Consider the following 14,784-nt stretch of genomic DNA (forward strand, 5'->3'; position numbering starts at 1 on the left):
TTATAGTCTTGTTCCACACTTTAGCCGCCTGTTTGAGACCATACAGGCTACGTTGGAGACGACACACAAGAGTCTCCTTTCCGCTCTCGATGAAACCCTTTAGCTGCTGCATGTAGATGACTTCTTGCAGCCGTTCATGTAGCCGACTCCACATCAATGTGACGCACAACCATGTTATGATGACCAGCACCTCTCAAGAGAACCCGAAAAATTGTTAGAGTTGCGACTGGTGCAAACACTGCGTCGTAATCAACACCACTTTGCTGTGAGAAACCTCTCACCACCAGCCGAGCCTTGAAACTTGTAACATTACCGGCACTATGCTCTTTCTTACGGAACACCCATTTGCAGCTGACGGGTACTCGACCAGTCGGCAGTTGCTCTAGAGTCCATGTTTCATTTTTCATTAATGATTTAAACTCCGTATTCATCGCCGCTTTCCCCAGATCCTGCTCTAGACCACTAACGGCTTCCTCGTAGCTTGTCGGCTCTTCGCGCACTGTCATGGCAACATCAACATCGTAGTCTTCGTATCGCCTGGGAAGCACACCTCGTGTACTTCGTTTTCGCTCCACCTCGTGAGTTTGCTCACGTGGTTCTTCGTAACATCCCTAAAATTCTTCATCGGACTAGTTTGTTGAACCGTTCTCCTCCAATTAGGGAGCTATGGAAATTAGGAATTAGGGATCTATGGTTTTCAACAGTTGCTTGCTTCTGCGGTTCATCGGCCTCTGTCTCCTCCTGAATTAAAATTTCCTTACTTTCAGATTCTACTTCAACGTATTCTTCACAGCACCAGGAACTAGATCGCGTGGCCTCAATGACCCATCACCAAGCTCGATGAATCGTACATCAAGACTGATTGTTATCCCGTTGGTGTTCGTGTCTAAAAAACGATACGCCTTTCCATCGTCGCAATATCCAACGAATATTAGCCGATGAGCCTTGCTATCAAGCTTGGCACGTTTATTTTCTGGAATGTATACATAAGCGGGACTTCCAAAAACCCGCAAATTGCTCAACGAAGGTTTTTTGCCGAACCACATTTCGTAAGGAGTTTTGTCTACAATACGCGATGGCAGTCTATTTTGCAGATACACCGCGGTTACAATAATGTCGCCATCTCCTGAACAGAGTGATTTTTGCGCTCTGCAACACCGTTTTGCTGAGGCAAATAGGCAGCACTAAATTGCGCTTGAAATCCCTCCAGCTAATAGAATTCCTTCAGTTCTCGGTTCACGTATTCGCCTCCACCATCTGAGCGTATGACGCATGGTACTCTGCCAAAACGTCTTCACGTGCGCCACGAATCGTTTGATGCATGTAGCAGCATCTGACTTTTGTCGGAGAAGACACACCACTGTATATCCACTGTGATCGTCGATAAGAGTCATTAAATATCGACATCCTCCCGGAGATTACTCTTCTTCATTGGACCACAAACGTCTGTGTGGATGATGTTCAGAACACGTTCAACACGATTTCGTGAAATTTTAGGGAAAGGATTTCCCTCAAAGCAGTGCTCACAAACTTGTCGCAATCCGCAATTTTGCACTTTTAGTCCTTTACAAAGGTTCTCCGCTCTGATCCGGTCTAACACCGCTGGATCTCGATGCCCGAATCGTCGATGCCAAGTGTGCTGACAGTATGGCAAGTGTCGAGCCTCGCTGCCTAACTTTGCATCCTCCGCAAGCTTCAGCATATACAGCTTGTCATGAAGCTCAGCAACCGCTATCACCTTTCCTTCTGCACTGGATATAGTACACCGTGAAGCACCAAACTCCACCTTCAATCCCTTCTGGGTCAGCTTCCGCACGGACAGCAACGCACTGTCGAGACTGGGAATGTATAACACATCTTTGAATGGAGCCTTCAAAACACCATCTTTCTCGTCGACACAATTCACAACGCCTTCTCCTATACCAGCAGAAATAGCGAACGAACCGTCCGCTAGCACAACGTTTATTTTGACATCTTCGTCCAGCTTGGTAAAAAACGTTTTCTCGTTCGTCATGTGGCTCGAACAACCACTGTCAACAAACCAACAGCTGTTACTTTGTTTGCTTCCAGCTATGAAACAAACTGTGACGTCAGATTCTGCTGCCTGCTTCGCTTTTGTTCCCACTTATTTACTGCTCTTCGGGTGTTCGTCGCTCTTCTTTTCCTGTTCTTGTTGCTTCTTTAACTGACGGCAATCCCGTCGAAAATGACCGTGTTTCCGGCAATGATAGCAGACCCTGTCCTGCCGAGCAGCACTCTCCAGCTTCAAAGCATTTTCACCAGGATTCGTCGAACGTTCCAATCGTCGCTGATGCTCATCCAGTAACTTTTGTTTTACTCACTCTATCGTCTGATCCCCGTCAGGACGACTTTCCATAGCAGTCACCAAGCTCCCAAACGACTCAGGAAGGCTCCGGTAAATCATAGCAACCTTCAACGGTACTTCGAGATCCAGACCAGCACACGACAGGCGATCGAAAAGCTCTTCAAGTTCGACCAGATGCTTCTCAACATCACCACCTTCCTGCATGTTTAGACTGCAGATGCGACGCAGAACTGACACACGTGACGTCAACGTTGTTTTGACGTAGAATTACGTCTTTCGGGAACATATTAGGGTACAAATTGAAAATAGAAAATCGAGCACATCGTGAAAATTGTCCAATTTCAAACGCTTATTGCTCAGTCATTTCGTGATGGATTGATGAAATTTTTGCGTCAAACGATTTCGGCACTCCATAACAATTTTTTATTTTGAATAAAATAATATATGTCATGAAACTAACTATCGAACAATTGAAAAATCTCAACCCCTATCCTAACGGAAATACCCGCTTCTGATTGGTCGAAATTGACGACACATGCGGCGGTTCCCTAACAGAGACATCAAAACCAAGCTGCCTGGGGGAAATCGACATTGCAATTACATGAAAGTAGGGGGAGCATTTGCTCCCACCGAAATGAGTTCCCTAACAGACACTTCAAAACCAAGCTGCCTGGGGGAAATCGCAAGTATCTGCAAGTCGGGGGCATTTTTATATTGCAAGTAAGGTGAGTGATACGATTAATTTTAGCAAATAAAATTTAAATTTGGAACTTTAATGTTGGTTGCTTCGTGATATTTCATATTCAGTTCATTTCTAGCTGTTCCTAGAGTCAGAAAGCCAAATGATTCTCATGCCTTGGGAAATCAAAACCGAATAACTCGCCGAAAGGTCTTGATTGAAATCAACCAAGAATTGAACCAAGAGCTTCAGCAAATCCGAATTGCCGTCCACAATTTCCTCTAGGTTTTGATTAGAAATCTAAATAGAACATATTTACGCTGCATTGAATAAATAAAATACGTTCTTGATGAACGGGAGGGAGTTTTTTAAAAAAAGGAAAGAAAAGGTTTTTGAAAGATTACGACTTACCAGTTTGAGCTTCTGACAAAAAGTGATTTATTTCAATTCATATTTTCCCTATCGTTGCCCTAATAGCTACCAGTTCTCAGCTATTTGCTGCGTCCGCGGGTTCTCGAGTTGCTTTTGCCGCCGTTCGTTGTGATGACACCGATCGTTTATGTCGTTCGCCGAGACTAGGCTTCCGATTTCGATGACACCGTCAGCGCCCGTTCTAGCGCGTGTAAAGATGAAGCCACCGTTTGTTGTTGTTGTTGCAGCTCGTTCAGTTCTAGGTTGATGCTATCAGCTGTGACCTTGACTAATATATACATTAAGCTAAACTACAATAGAAACAAACTTATTTAGACAAATTTATTATACCGCTCCAAGATACTTGCGAAGCTAACATGTCACAGCATCACTGTTACTGATGCACTAGTCAATCCAGACTATCTTTACATAAACGTACCCTGCTGTGATTGGACATTTTCGATGAGAGTGGTACAGTGTCGACGTCTGGTGGCGACTTTCAATGAGGGGCCATAATTTGGGCCCCGAACTTGATGTTTACGAAAATGTCCAATTAGAGGTAAAAATGTCAAATTAAACGTGTCGCACTACAGGTCTGCTCAATTAGCAAAATGTCGTATTAAATGAAAATTACTATTCCATCAAGTAATAATTCTCATTCGAGTTATGATTTAAAAATGCATCCGGTCCTGCAAATTTGATAGAGAGTAAATAGCTTCACAAATACGGATGAATCATATTGACTTTTAAACGATTTGACTTCAAAAAAAAAATGGGTGGGTTATATCCAAGCCCCGGGCAAGGGGATATGATCCGCGAGTCAAGATGTGCTACAAATTTAGCTGTCATTGCCAAACCTATCAAATTACTCGGCGAACTCAAGGCAAATCTATGGAACAAGGTGCGCCCATTCGCTAACTAAAAAAAGAATTGTTTTTTGAAACTAATTTTCTCATATTAAACGAATTATTGAATATTTGATTAGTTTTTTTAGTATATCTTTGCAAAATAACATCTCCAACGCTCATCATCAAACATCATTTCCGTAAAAATCTAATCCACAATTTATACTATGCAGCACCATTCACAGAATGACAATCGAAAATTCGAACCGGATCAGTTGTGTGACGACATCACTCGCAACGAAACAAATTTTTAGCTTTACTTTTCAGCCGAAGAACACAGCTATCACCGCACTAAAATACCTTCTTTACATCTGGCTTAAAACGCACGTAAACGTAAACGTCATATTTAACTCGAAACAATCGTTAAATTCGTGAAAATTTAAAGAAGGTAGTTTTGAAATCTTATAAATAGTATGTAGATTTTTAAGTTATTCGATTACTTAAAACACGTAGTCCTGACGCTTACTTAGCCATTTGGTTGTATATTTCCAAATATTTTACAACACAATAATCACAAAAACTCACCATTATAATATAAAATCAGCATCAAACACAATTTCAGTTTCATATTATTTCACAATTTTCGAGGAAACGTATTACTCTATTACATAGAATACATATTGAATACAGAAAAGTAAATTTTCATTCATTATTTTTTGTTCTAGAAGTGTGTTAATTTCGTCCTTAATTTCGTTTTCCAAATGGCGCAAATCATTATGGTGCCTTCAACGCAAAGACAATAAATGAAACGCTTGCAGCGTAAAACGTAATGAATATAATGAATATAGCAATGAGTATTTCATAAAGTATCAGTATATTCCACACATTGTGCTCAATCGTCTTAATTTACTTTTGTGTATTTTTTAAATGGCTGCAGAAAACCACTTCACGTTTTGACCCACCTGGTAGTATGTTAAGTGCCTTGTTTTACACCAGCTTGAGAGTTTGGCAGTTCTCGCGAGTGACAGTGGTCGCAAATTGCATTTGCGACCCGGACATGTTTGACGCTGTCAAATCCTATGTGCTAGTATACGGATGCCCTCAGGCTGGTTATATCTATTATATATCCGCAAGGTTGACGTGAGACTTCCTTAGCTTAGCAATCATTTGTTTTTATTGATTCAAATTATGATTGAATGAAACAATTTCCGAATTCAATTGAATTCAATATGTATAAAAATTCAATATGAGTAAAAAGATTGTACAATGCCATGAGAGGTCAATTCATGCAATAGATTATGTTCTTCGTTACAAGTAAATTTAATGACAGTCTTTTACGTTTGGTATGATGACATCTTGGTTTTGATGTATGTGTTAGGCAAACACATTTCAGTCAGAACAAAAATACCCCCGATTTGAATGTATTTGCAATGCCGATTTCCCCAGACACCTTGGTTTAGAAGTCTTTATTAGGTAAACACATTTCAGTCGGAACAAAAATATCCCTGAGCTGCATTAATTTGCAATATCAAATTGCTCAGACACCTTGGTTCTGAAGTCTGTGTTGGGGAAATATATTTCAGTCGAAACAAAAATGCCCCCGACTTGCATGTATTTACAATGCCAATTGCCCCACGCTCCATGGATTTGAAGTCTGTGTTAGGGAAACACATTTCAGTCGGAACAAAAATACCCCCGACTTTCATGTATTTGCAATGCCGATTTCTCTAACACTGCTTGGTTTTGAACTCTGTGTTAGGGAACACATTTCAGTGCGAGCGAAAGTCCGCATATTTTCATGTGTTTGCAATGCCGATTTCCCTAAGGCTGCTTGGTTTTGATGGCTGTGTTGAGGAAACCGTAAATCGGGCCAATCAAAACGAGCTAGTTAGGGCGTTTAGATAGCGCTTAACATTTGACAGTTATTCAGTTGATTATCTAATAAAAAAGACGGGTGGGTAATGTCGGGGACATAACCGGAGTGACGTAGGACTATACAAAGGGGACAGCTCTTGTTAAATATATATTTTAAATATATTGTTTTATTTTCTTCTCCTACGTGAATACCTACCTATCTACCTGAAAAATGGATTAGTTTACTGTTTACTCTTTATGAATATGTTGATGGTTCTGAAAAGAACCTTTGGTGTTGTGTTTTTGTTATCACTCGATATTCCCATCTTGTTCGGTTAAACCTTCCTGTTTAGCTATTGCGTTTGCCACTCGCCACAGCTTTCACAGTTGGAAAATTTCTTCCCATCCAGCTTGTGACATGTTGTTCAGTAAATTACATTTAATGCGACGTGCCGGAGAAACACTTTGCCACTCACTGAAACTAATTGTTGCCTTGATGAGCGCCGAACCGAAGCTGCTCTGTTGTTGATGCGGGTTTTCTGATTGTCGTGAGCAGCTTTGCAAACCAACTCGAGCACTCCGACGGCCGAAACTCTATAATCGCTGTTAGGTATACTGGTACTGCACACCTGCACGGTTCGAGTGGGACTTTGCCTTTCCCTTAACTTGTCCTCCTTTGTTACGTCCACGATGCCGATGCCGTACAACCACACGGGTTTACGGTTTGAAAGAAAATAAGATATTTTTTTGGGGTCCGCGGTACACACTCATAGGATAGAGACAAATCGGCAGACTCAGCCAGAGGGGCGAGTCCAACGAGACGAACGAATGAGCGTTAAAAGGGAGCGATGGCAAAAAAATACATAGAGGCGAATGAACTGCAAAGTTTAAAGCCTCTTAAAAATAAAGAAAGAAAGAAAGAAAAATACATTCATTACGATTTGTTCGCTCGTTGGATTCACATGCAGGCTAAAAAGGGTCCTTTTCAGGATCACAAAATTATCTTCAATATAAAGAGTTTATTGTTTTGTTATCACTCGATATCCCCATCTTTTTCGGCTAAACCTTTCTGTTTAGCGATTGCATTTGCCACTCGCCACAGCTTTCACAGTTGGAAAATTTCTTCCCATCCAGCTTGTGACATATTACATTCAATGGCACGTCGCATTACCACCACTCAGTATCGGATTGGAGGTAATTTTAACCTGTAATTGAACATTTGCGATGACAGTGGTACAGTGTCGACTTTCAATGTGGGGTCATAATTTGGATCTCTATGTTTACAAAAATGTCCAACTAAATAAGTCGCATTACATGTCCGTCCAATTAGCTAAATGTCGAACTAATTGTAAATTACTGTACTTTCAATCTGGAAACAATTTAAGAATTGGTGAAAATTGAATAATCAGGAAAGTCCCCAACTATCAATAAGCTCAGAACAACTGCCAAATTCACATACTCATCAGATCCTGGCAAACAAATTATGAAAAAATCAATTTGTGTTTTATTATTATTTTAGATAATGTTTTAGAAAGCATTGAACTGTATTTCCTAAACTCTTTTTTGGAAGGTTTAATGGCCCTGAAAAGCGCCTTGTTTTATGGAATGGTTCCAATTTAGAAAACTTAGTTACTCGTGGTTTTGAAAAAAACCATTTCGAACGCCCTCGATGCCGCCTTGTTCTGGATTTGCCACCAAAGCAGTTTGTATAAAGAACGAACTTTTTTCTTCTGCTACCAGATGCCGTTTTGCGATTGCGTTTGCCACTCGCTACTCGCTGCAACTGCCTGTTGTCTTGATGTCCACCGAACCGAATGTGTTCTGTTCCGAATGCGGGTTTTCTTATCGTCGCGAGCAGCTTTGCCAGCTAACTCGATCACTTCGGCGGCCGAAACTATATAAAGCCGGCTAGGTGGACTGGTGCACTGGTACTAACGCGCTCGGCCTAGCTACCCTTGCGGGGAACTCCAGATCAACACGGTTCGAGCGGGATTTTGCCTTTCCCTTCACTTTTCCTCCTTTACCATGTCCTGACATGGCTGCTTGGCTTGGTTTGTTGGATGTGTTGTGATGCGAACCGATGTGGTGTACGGTTTGAATGAGAATGATCGTTACGGCAGCGGAGCGGGGATTTTTAAGCTGACTGGCTGGCTCGAGAATTACGCATGTGTGAGACTGCGACCAATGTTTCGTTTCGTTTTTTTCTTTTTCCTTTCCAATCGTGCTTCATTCTATTTCGCTGCTGCTCTGGTTGCCCGTTTTGGTCGGTACGATTTGAGGAGCACAAAATGGACCAATCAAAAATGGGCACATAGTGCATTTTGACAATGCTTGATATTTCACAATTATGCAATTATTTATCTCAAGAAAAATGAAATGTTATTCGTTATGATAGATGCGTAGATATATTTCCTATCAATTGATGCAAAAACCTTTGCGATCTATTGAGAAATGCTCGAGTTATAAGCGTTCCAAATCTTGCATTTTTTCCTACTTGTTCAGTACCTAGATTTCCATTTCACCCCCTATATCTTCCGGTTAGACGTAGTCCTACGTCAAAAACATTTTATTAATTGCGATAGAAGCGTGGAAATATTCCGTATCATCTGATGCAAACATCCTTCCGATCCAATAAGAAATGATCGAGTTACGAGCATTCGGAATCTTTCATTTTATCTTGCATTGTTGCTACTGGCAACGCTTCCGATTACACATCCAATACCAACCAAACAGAACCGAAGTGACAGGTTCTTAGAACTGTCACAATTGTTGAATTAAACAATAGAAAAACGATTACTTAAAACTAGAGGAAGATAGGTTCTATTAATTGGCAATTTTCACTGAATGATTTTTTATATTAAAAATACGAGGTGAGCAGTACATTATATATAAATATAGAAATAATGATTATATTTCTAAATTGAACGTAAAAAATATTATATTTTCTAGTGTTCATACACAATCACATTCGCCATTGCTTAACCTAAACCTAATTTGTTCTGGAACAAGGAAACAAAAAGCACTGAATTTGTAAGGATTTTTTTTATATATATCTTTAGATTACCAGTTGATGGAGAATTCACTGTTCGAAGAGGTCGAGAATAAAAGTGTTCGAAGTCGGGTCGATGAGATTGAGTCTCGGAAGCAAGTTACTGACTGGGTGAAGAACCAAGCAGCAGGACAACTATCTTCAGATGTACCACGCGATTGATTAGCAGTACCACTAAACGTACAACAAAACAGTTCAGTTCCGAAGGTTGATAGCATGGATGAGGGAGCGGTTGGAGGGATCCAAGGTGCGAATAGAGTTCCACCAGTCGAAACTAAAAACGATGCCTTTCGTTTGGTACAACAAAAGCTAAAAGATTGCCAGGAGATTCAGCAGCCAACTTTGCAGCAAATTCTGGAATTACAAGAACAGCTACAGTTTTGTCAGCTCCAGTTACAACATCAGTCTACACCTATTTCCTCTCGTCCTGTAGACGTAGCGAAAGGAGCTGTTCCTAAAGTACCCCCGAAAAACTTAGGTGAACGAAAGGAAGGGCAGCAGCCTAAACAGTTCTGGCCCAAACAGCAAGTGGAAAATAATCCTGCGGGCGAAGAGCCGAAAAACTCCACCTCCGAAGCCGGGCTTCAATCACACCTTTCCAACCCGATCCTCTTGCAAGAGCTGGTGGAGAAACTCCCGGCTGGTGTAAAATTGCAGTGGGCTCAACATCTGCAAAATCACCCAGTGGCAACACTGCAAATTTTTAGTGAGTTCATGACGACTGTGGTGGATTCCGTCAGCAAAGTTGTAGTGTACGTCGAACCGCTACAGAAAAATGAGAGATCAGGAGGCCGTGAGAAAGGATACATTCAAGCGCACACCGATGCAAGTGGACCAGGAACCCAAACGCCGTTGAAACGTTGTCTGGTTTGTGACAGAGAAGGTCATCGTGTAGCAGATTGTGCTGTCTTCAAGAAGTACAACATAGAGAATCGATGGAAAACGGTTACTACCTTAAAACTATGCCGTACCTGCCTCAACTTCCACGGTCGCCGAACATGTAGGAACAACAATCGTTGCGGTGTCAATGGTTGTGAGCTCCGCCACCATTCGCTACTCCACACAACTCGTTCTACCATTTCCTCATCTGTAACAACGAGTATGAATCAGTCTCCCGAAAATCACACCCACCACCACTGTGGGCAATCGATATTGTTCCGAATTATTCCTGTTATCCTGCACGGGGCATCTAAGTCCATCAAAGTGTTCGCTTTTCTTGACGAGGGTTCTTCGGCGACTCTGATTGAACACAGTCTTGCAGAACAGTTGGATATCGAAGGGCCGAGTGCACCATTGTGCCTAAAATGGACGGCAACCATGTCTCGACTGGAATCGGAGTCGCAGCTAATTTCTCTGGATGTGTCGGGGATAAATCAGCAGAAACGCTATCAGCTTACGAACGTTAGAACTGTTGAAAGTCTCAACCTTCCCACTCAGACTCTGCGTTTTGGAGAACTGCAACGAAAATTTCACCATTTAGGGGGCATCTCCGTCCAAAGTTATGAGAACGCTACACCACGTCTGCTGATAGGACTTCGTGATATAGGACTCGCTGTTCCACAGGAGACGAGAGAAGGGAACCGTGGACCGGTGGCATCCAAAACACGATTAGGTTGGTGCGTGTATGGCAGCATTGATAACACTCTTAAAACAGAACACGTCAACTATCACATCTGCGATTGTGACATTGGCGGGAAATTCGATGCTCTCATGAGAGAATATTTTAACGCGGACTGCATTGGAGTGCAGCCTACGCCACCTCTGGACTCCGAAGAAAACCAAAGAGCAATTCGGATTATGGAAACAACAACGTCCAGAGTGGAAGATCGGTTTGAAACCGGTCTAATCTGGCGATATGATCAAGTCGATCTTCCGGACAGCTTTCCCATGGCTCTGCAACGTCTAAAGTGCCTGGAACGGCGCATGCAACGGGACGAAGGACTGAAAGAGAACCTTCATCGTCAGATCCGCGAGTACCAGGAAAAGGGATACGCCCACCGAGCAACGGATGAAGAATTACAGTCGGCTGATCCAAAGCGAGTGTGGTATCTTCCCATTAGCGTTGTTACCAATCCCAATAAGCCGGGAAAAATTAGATTAGTGTGGGGTGCCGCGGCTAAAGTTGACGGTATCTCCTTGAATTCCCTTCTTTTGCCAGGACCTGACCTCCTAGTACCACTAACTCACGTGCTGTTCCGCTTCCGCCAATTTCCGGTCGCAATCTCCAGCGACATCAAGGAGATGTTCCATCAGCTTCGAATCATCGAGTCCGACCGCCAATTTCAGCGGTTCCTGTGGCGTGATAGTCCTGATCAACCTCCACAAGTTTACATCATGGACGTCGCGATATTTGGTGCAACCTGCTCGCCATCTTCCGCACAATTCATCAAAAACACGAATGCGAAGGCATTCGCGGAGCGATATCCCAGAGCGGTGGAGGAAATTATTAAATCCCACTATGTGGATGATTACCTCAGTAGTTACGAGACGATCGAAGATGCGAAGGTGGTGGCAGGGATGTGAAGATGATACATTCCAAAGGCGGATTTATAATTCGCAATTGGGCCTCAAACAGCCGAGATGTTTTGGATCATCTAGGCGAAGGTTCAGCGGACGGAGTTAAAGAGCTGAACTTGACTGGAAACGGAAACACTGAGCGCGTGTTGGGAATGCTCTGGAAGTCTGCGGAAGATGATTTAATATATTCTACATCATTTCGAAAGGACATCGCTTCAATCATCGATTCGGGAGTGAGACCAACAAAACGACAGATTCTCAAGTGTATCATGAGCCTATTTAATCCGCTCGGGCTCTTGGCATCTTTTCTGGTCCACGGCAAGATTTTGATGCAGGAAGTATGGTGCCAAAAGATACAGTGGGACGAGCGTGTCAACGATCATATCTACAGCCGTTGGACGAAATGGATCTCGTTATTCAGCCAAGTGCGGGAGATCCGCATTCGACGCTGCTATTTTGAAAATGCAAGTTCCAGCATGTATGAAACCCTAGAAGTCCACACATTCGTTGACGCCAGTGAGGATGCCTATTCTGCCGTTGTGTATTTCCGCGTCAAGGCCCTGAACGGCACCATTCAGTGCACAATAGTGGCTGCAAAAACGAAGGTTGTACCTCTTCAACATGCTACGATTCCTCGGCTTGAGTTGATGGCTGCACTGCTAGGCGTTCGTCTTACAAATTTCGTTGTCGATGGGCATTCGGTCACTGTACGGCGACGAGTATTCTGGTCCGATTCAAGGACCGTGCTAGCTTGGATTGGGTCCGAGCACCGCCGTTATCGCCAATTTGTTGCTTGTCGAGTCGGCGAAATATTGTCGTCAACGAACGCGAACGAATGGAGATGGTCGCCAAGCAATCTGAACGTAGCGAACGACGCCACCAAGTGGGGGAAAGGCCCTTGCTTTGACGCTTCCAGTCGTTGGTTCATCGGGCCTCAGTTCTTGTACTCGAATGAACAAAATTGGCCACAGTCGGTACAGGGGATTTCTTCTACCGATGAAGAGTTGCGTCCATGCAATGTCCATCAAGTAGCACCTTTATCACTGATTCAATTTGACCGTTTTTCGAACTGGCATCGCTTGCTGCGGACTGTAGCTTATATTAAACGTTTTGTGAACGCCAGCAAAAAGAAAATGCAGCAACCCTTTAAGAAAGAAATCCTATGTCAGCAAGAATTGCAGACCGCTGAAAATTTGTTATGGAGAATTATTCAGCTAGATACGTACACAGATGAGATCACCATTTTGCAGAAAAATGAGCGATTGCCCATTGATGAACACCAAACGGTGGACAAATCAAGTGTGCTTTTTAAATTGACGCCGACACTGGATGATCAGAGAATTTTGCGCGTTGATGGGCGCATAGGTGCTCTACATATAGCTTCGGCAGATCAAAAATGTCCCATCATACTGCCAAGGCATCATCGGGTGACATTCTTGGTTGTGGACAGCTATCATCGAAAGTATCTACATGCCAATTCTGAGACGGTGGTCAACGAAGTGCGCCAACGTTTCTATGTGCCACGGCTGCGAGTGCTGGTAAAAACCGTAGTCAACCGGTGTCTGTGGTGCAAAATATAAAAGGCTCGACCATCCGTTCCTAGAATGGCACCCCAACCTGCGGCAAGACTGTCCCCTTTTATTCGACCGTTCAGCTATGTTGGCTTGGACTACTTTGGTCCTACCACCGTGAAAGTCGGTCGTGCGAACGCTAAGAGATGGATCGCACTTTTTACTTGCCTCACAGTGCGGGCCGTACATGTTGAGGTAGCCTTCGACTTATCTACGAAGAGCTGTATCTGCTGCATCCGACGCTTCATAGGCAGACGAGGTGCCCCGATCAAGATTTACTCCGATAATGGGAGAAATTTCATCGGAGCCGAGCGCATCCTGAAGGATCAGGTTAGACGGATTCATGAGGATTCAGCGGTTGTTTTCACCAACGTCGACACAAAGTGGATATTCATACCACCTTCCACTCCTCACATGGGCGGTTCCTGGGAGCGCTTAGTGAGGTCTGTCAAAATTGCAATGAGCAGCCTTCCCCAAGAGCGAAAGTTGGACGATGAAGCACTGTATACCGTAGCAGTGGAAGCTGAAGCTATCGTGAACGCACGTCCATTGACTTATTTGCCATTAGACGCGGCTGAACAAGAAGCCCTTACGCCAAACCATTTTTTGCTCGGGTCTTCAAGTGGCGTAAAACAACCGACCGTGAAGATGATAGATCATTCTTCAGCAGTAGGCAGTACGTGGAAATTGATGCAGCACACCCTTGATCTCTTCTGAAAACGATGGATCAAGGAGTACCTTCCTACGCTAACGAAGAGAACAAGGTGGTTCGGGGAAACGATAATGGTGTAGCCAGGAAATTTGGTTGTGATCATAGACGATTCAAGGCGGAACGGATGGGTTCGGGGAAAAGTATTGTTGGTGACCGTAGGGAAAGATGGTAGAGTAAGACAAGCAGTAGTCCAGACGTCGAACGGATTGTTCCGGCGACCCGTATCGAAGTTGTCAGTATTGGAAATAGACCAGATAGGTAAAGCTGAAGCTGATAGCCATTTTTACGAGGCGGGGGATGTTGCTACTGGCAACGCTTCCGATTACACATCCAATACCAACCAAACAGAACCGAAGTGACAGGTTCTTAGAACTGTCACAATTGTTGAATTAAACAATAGAAAAACGATTACTTAAAACTAGAGGAAGATAGGTTCTATTAATTGGCAATTTTCACTGATTGATTTGTTTATATTAAGAATACGAGGTGAGCAGTACATTATATAGAAATATAGAAATAATGATTATATTTCTAAATTGAACGTAAAAAATATTATATTTTCTAGTGTTCATACGCAATCACATTCGCCATTGCTTAACCTAAAACTAATTTGTTCTGGAACAAGGAAACAAAAAGCACTGAATTTGTAACGATTTTTTTTATATAGTTTTTTTATATATAAGTCCAAAAGTGCACATGTTTAGAGCAAGGCGCTTGTATAAATGTATAACAGGTGAAGCAACATCATCACTTCAATAAGAAGGGGATTACGGTTTGTGGAGCGGGGGTTGTTTGTTTTGTTATTGCTAGGATACGCCAT

At 42.9% G+C, this 14,784-nt stretch overlaps 1 protein-coding gene across 1 annotated transcript; it reads left to right on the forward strand.

Annotated features, from left to right (window-relative positions):
* Nucleotides 1-11,689: 11,689 nt before the first annotated feature.
* LOC129774246 (uncharacterized) lies at nt 11,690-13,261 on the forward strand. Its single transcript, XM_055777953.1, has one exon. It carries the CDS (start codon nt 11,690-11,692, stop codon nt 13,259-13,261), a length of 1,572 nt encoding a protein of 523 aa, XP_055633928.1.
* Nucleotides 13,262-14,784: the final 1,523 nt, after the last annotated feature.

This window comes from Toxorhynchites rutilus, chromosome 3 (assembly GCF_029784135.1).
Source record: "Toxorhynchites rutilus septentrionalis strain SRP chromosome 3, ASM2978413v1, whole genome shotgun sequence".
Taxonomy (NCBI): domain Eukaryota; kingdom Metazoa; phylum Arthropoda; class Insecta; order Diptera; family Culicidae; genus Toxorhynchites; species Toxorhynchites rutilus.

What these genes read in the sequence shown, in the direction of transcription:
- LOC129774246 (XM_055777953.1), top strand. Translation starts at nt 11,690, where the DNA reads ATGATACATTCCAAAGGCGGATTTATAATTCGCAATTGGGCCTCAAAC.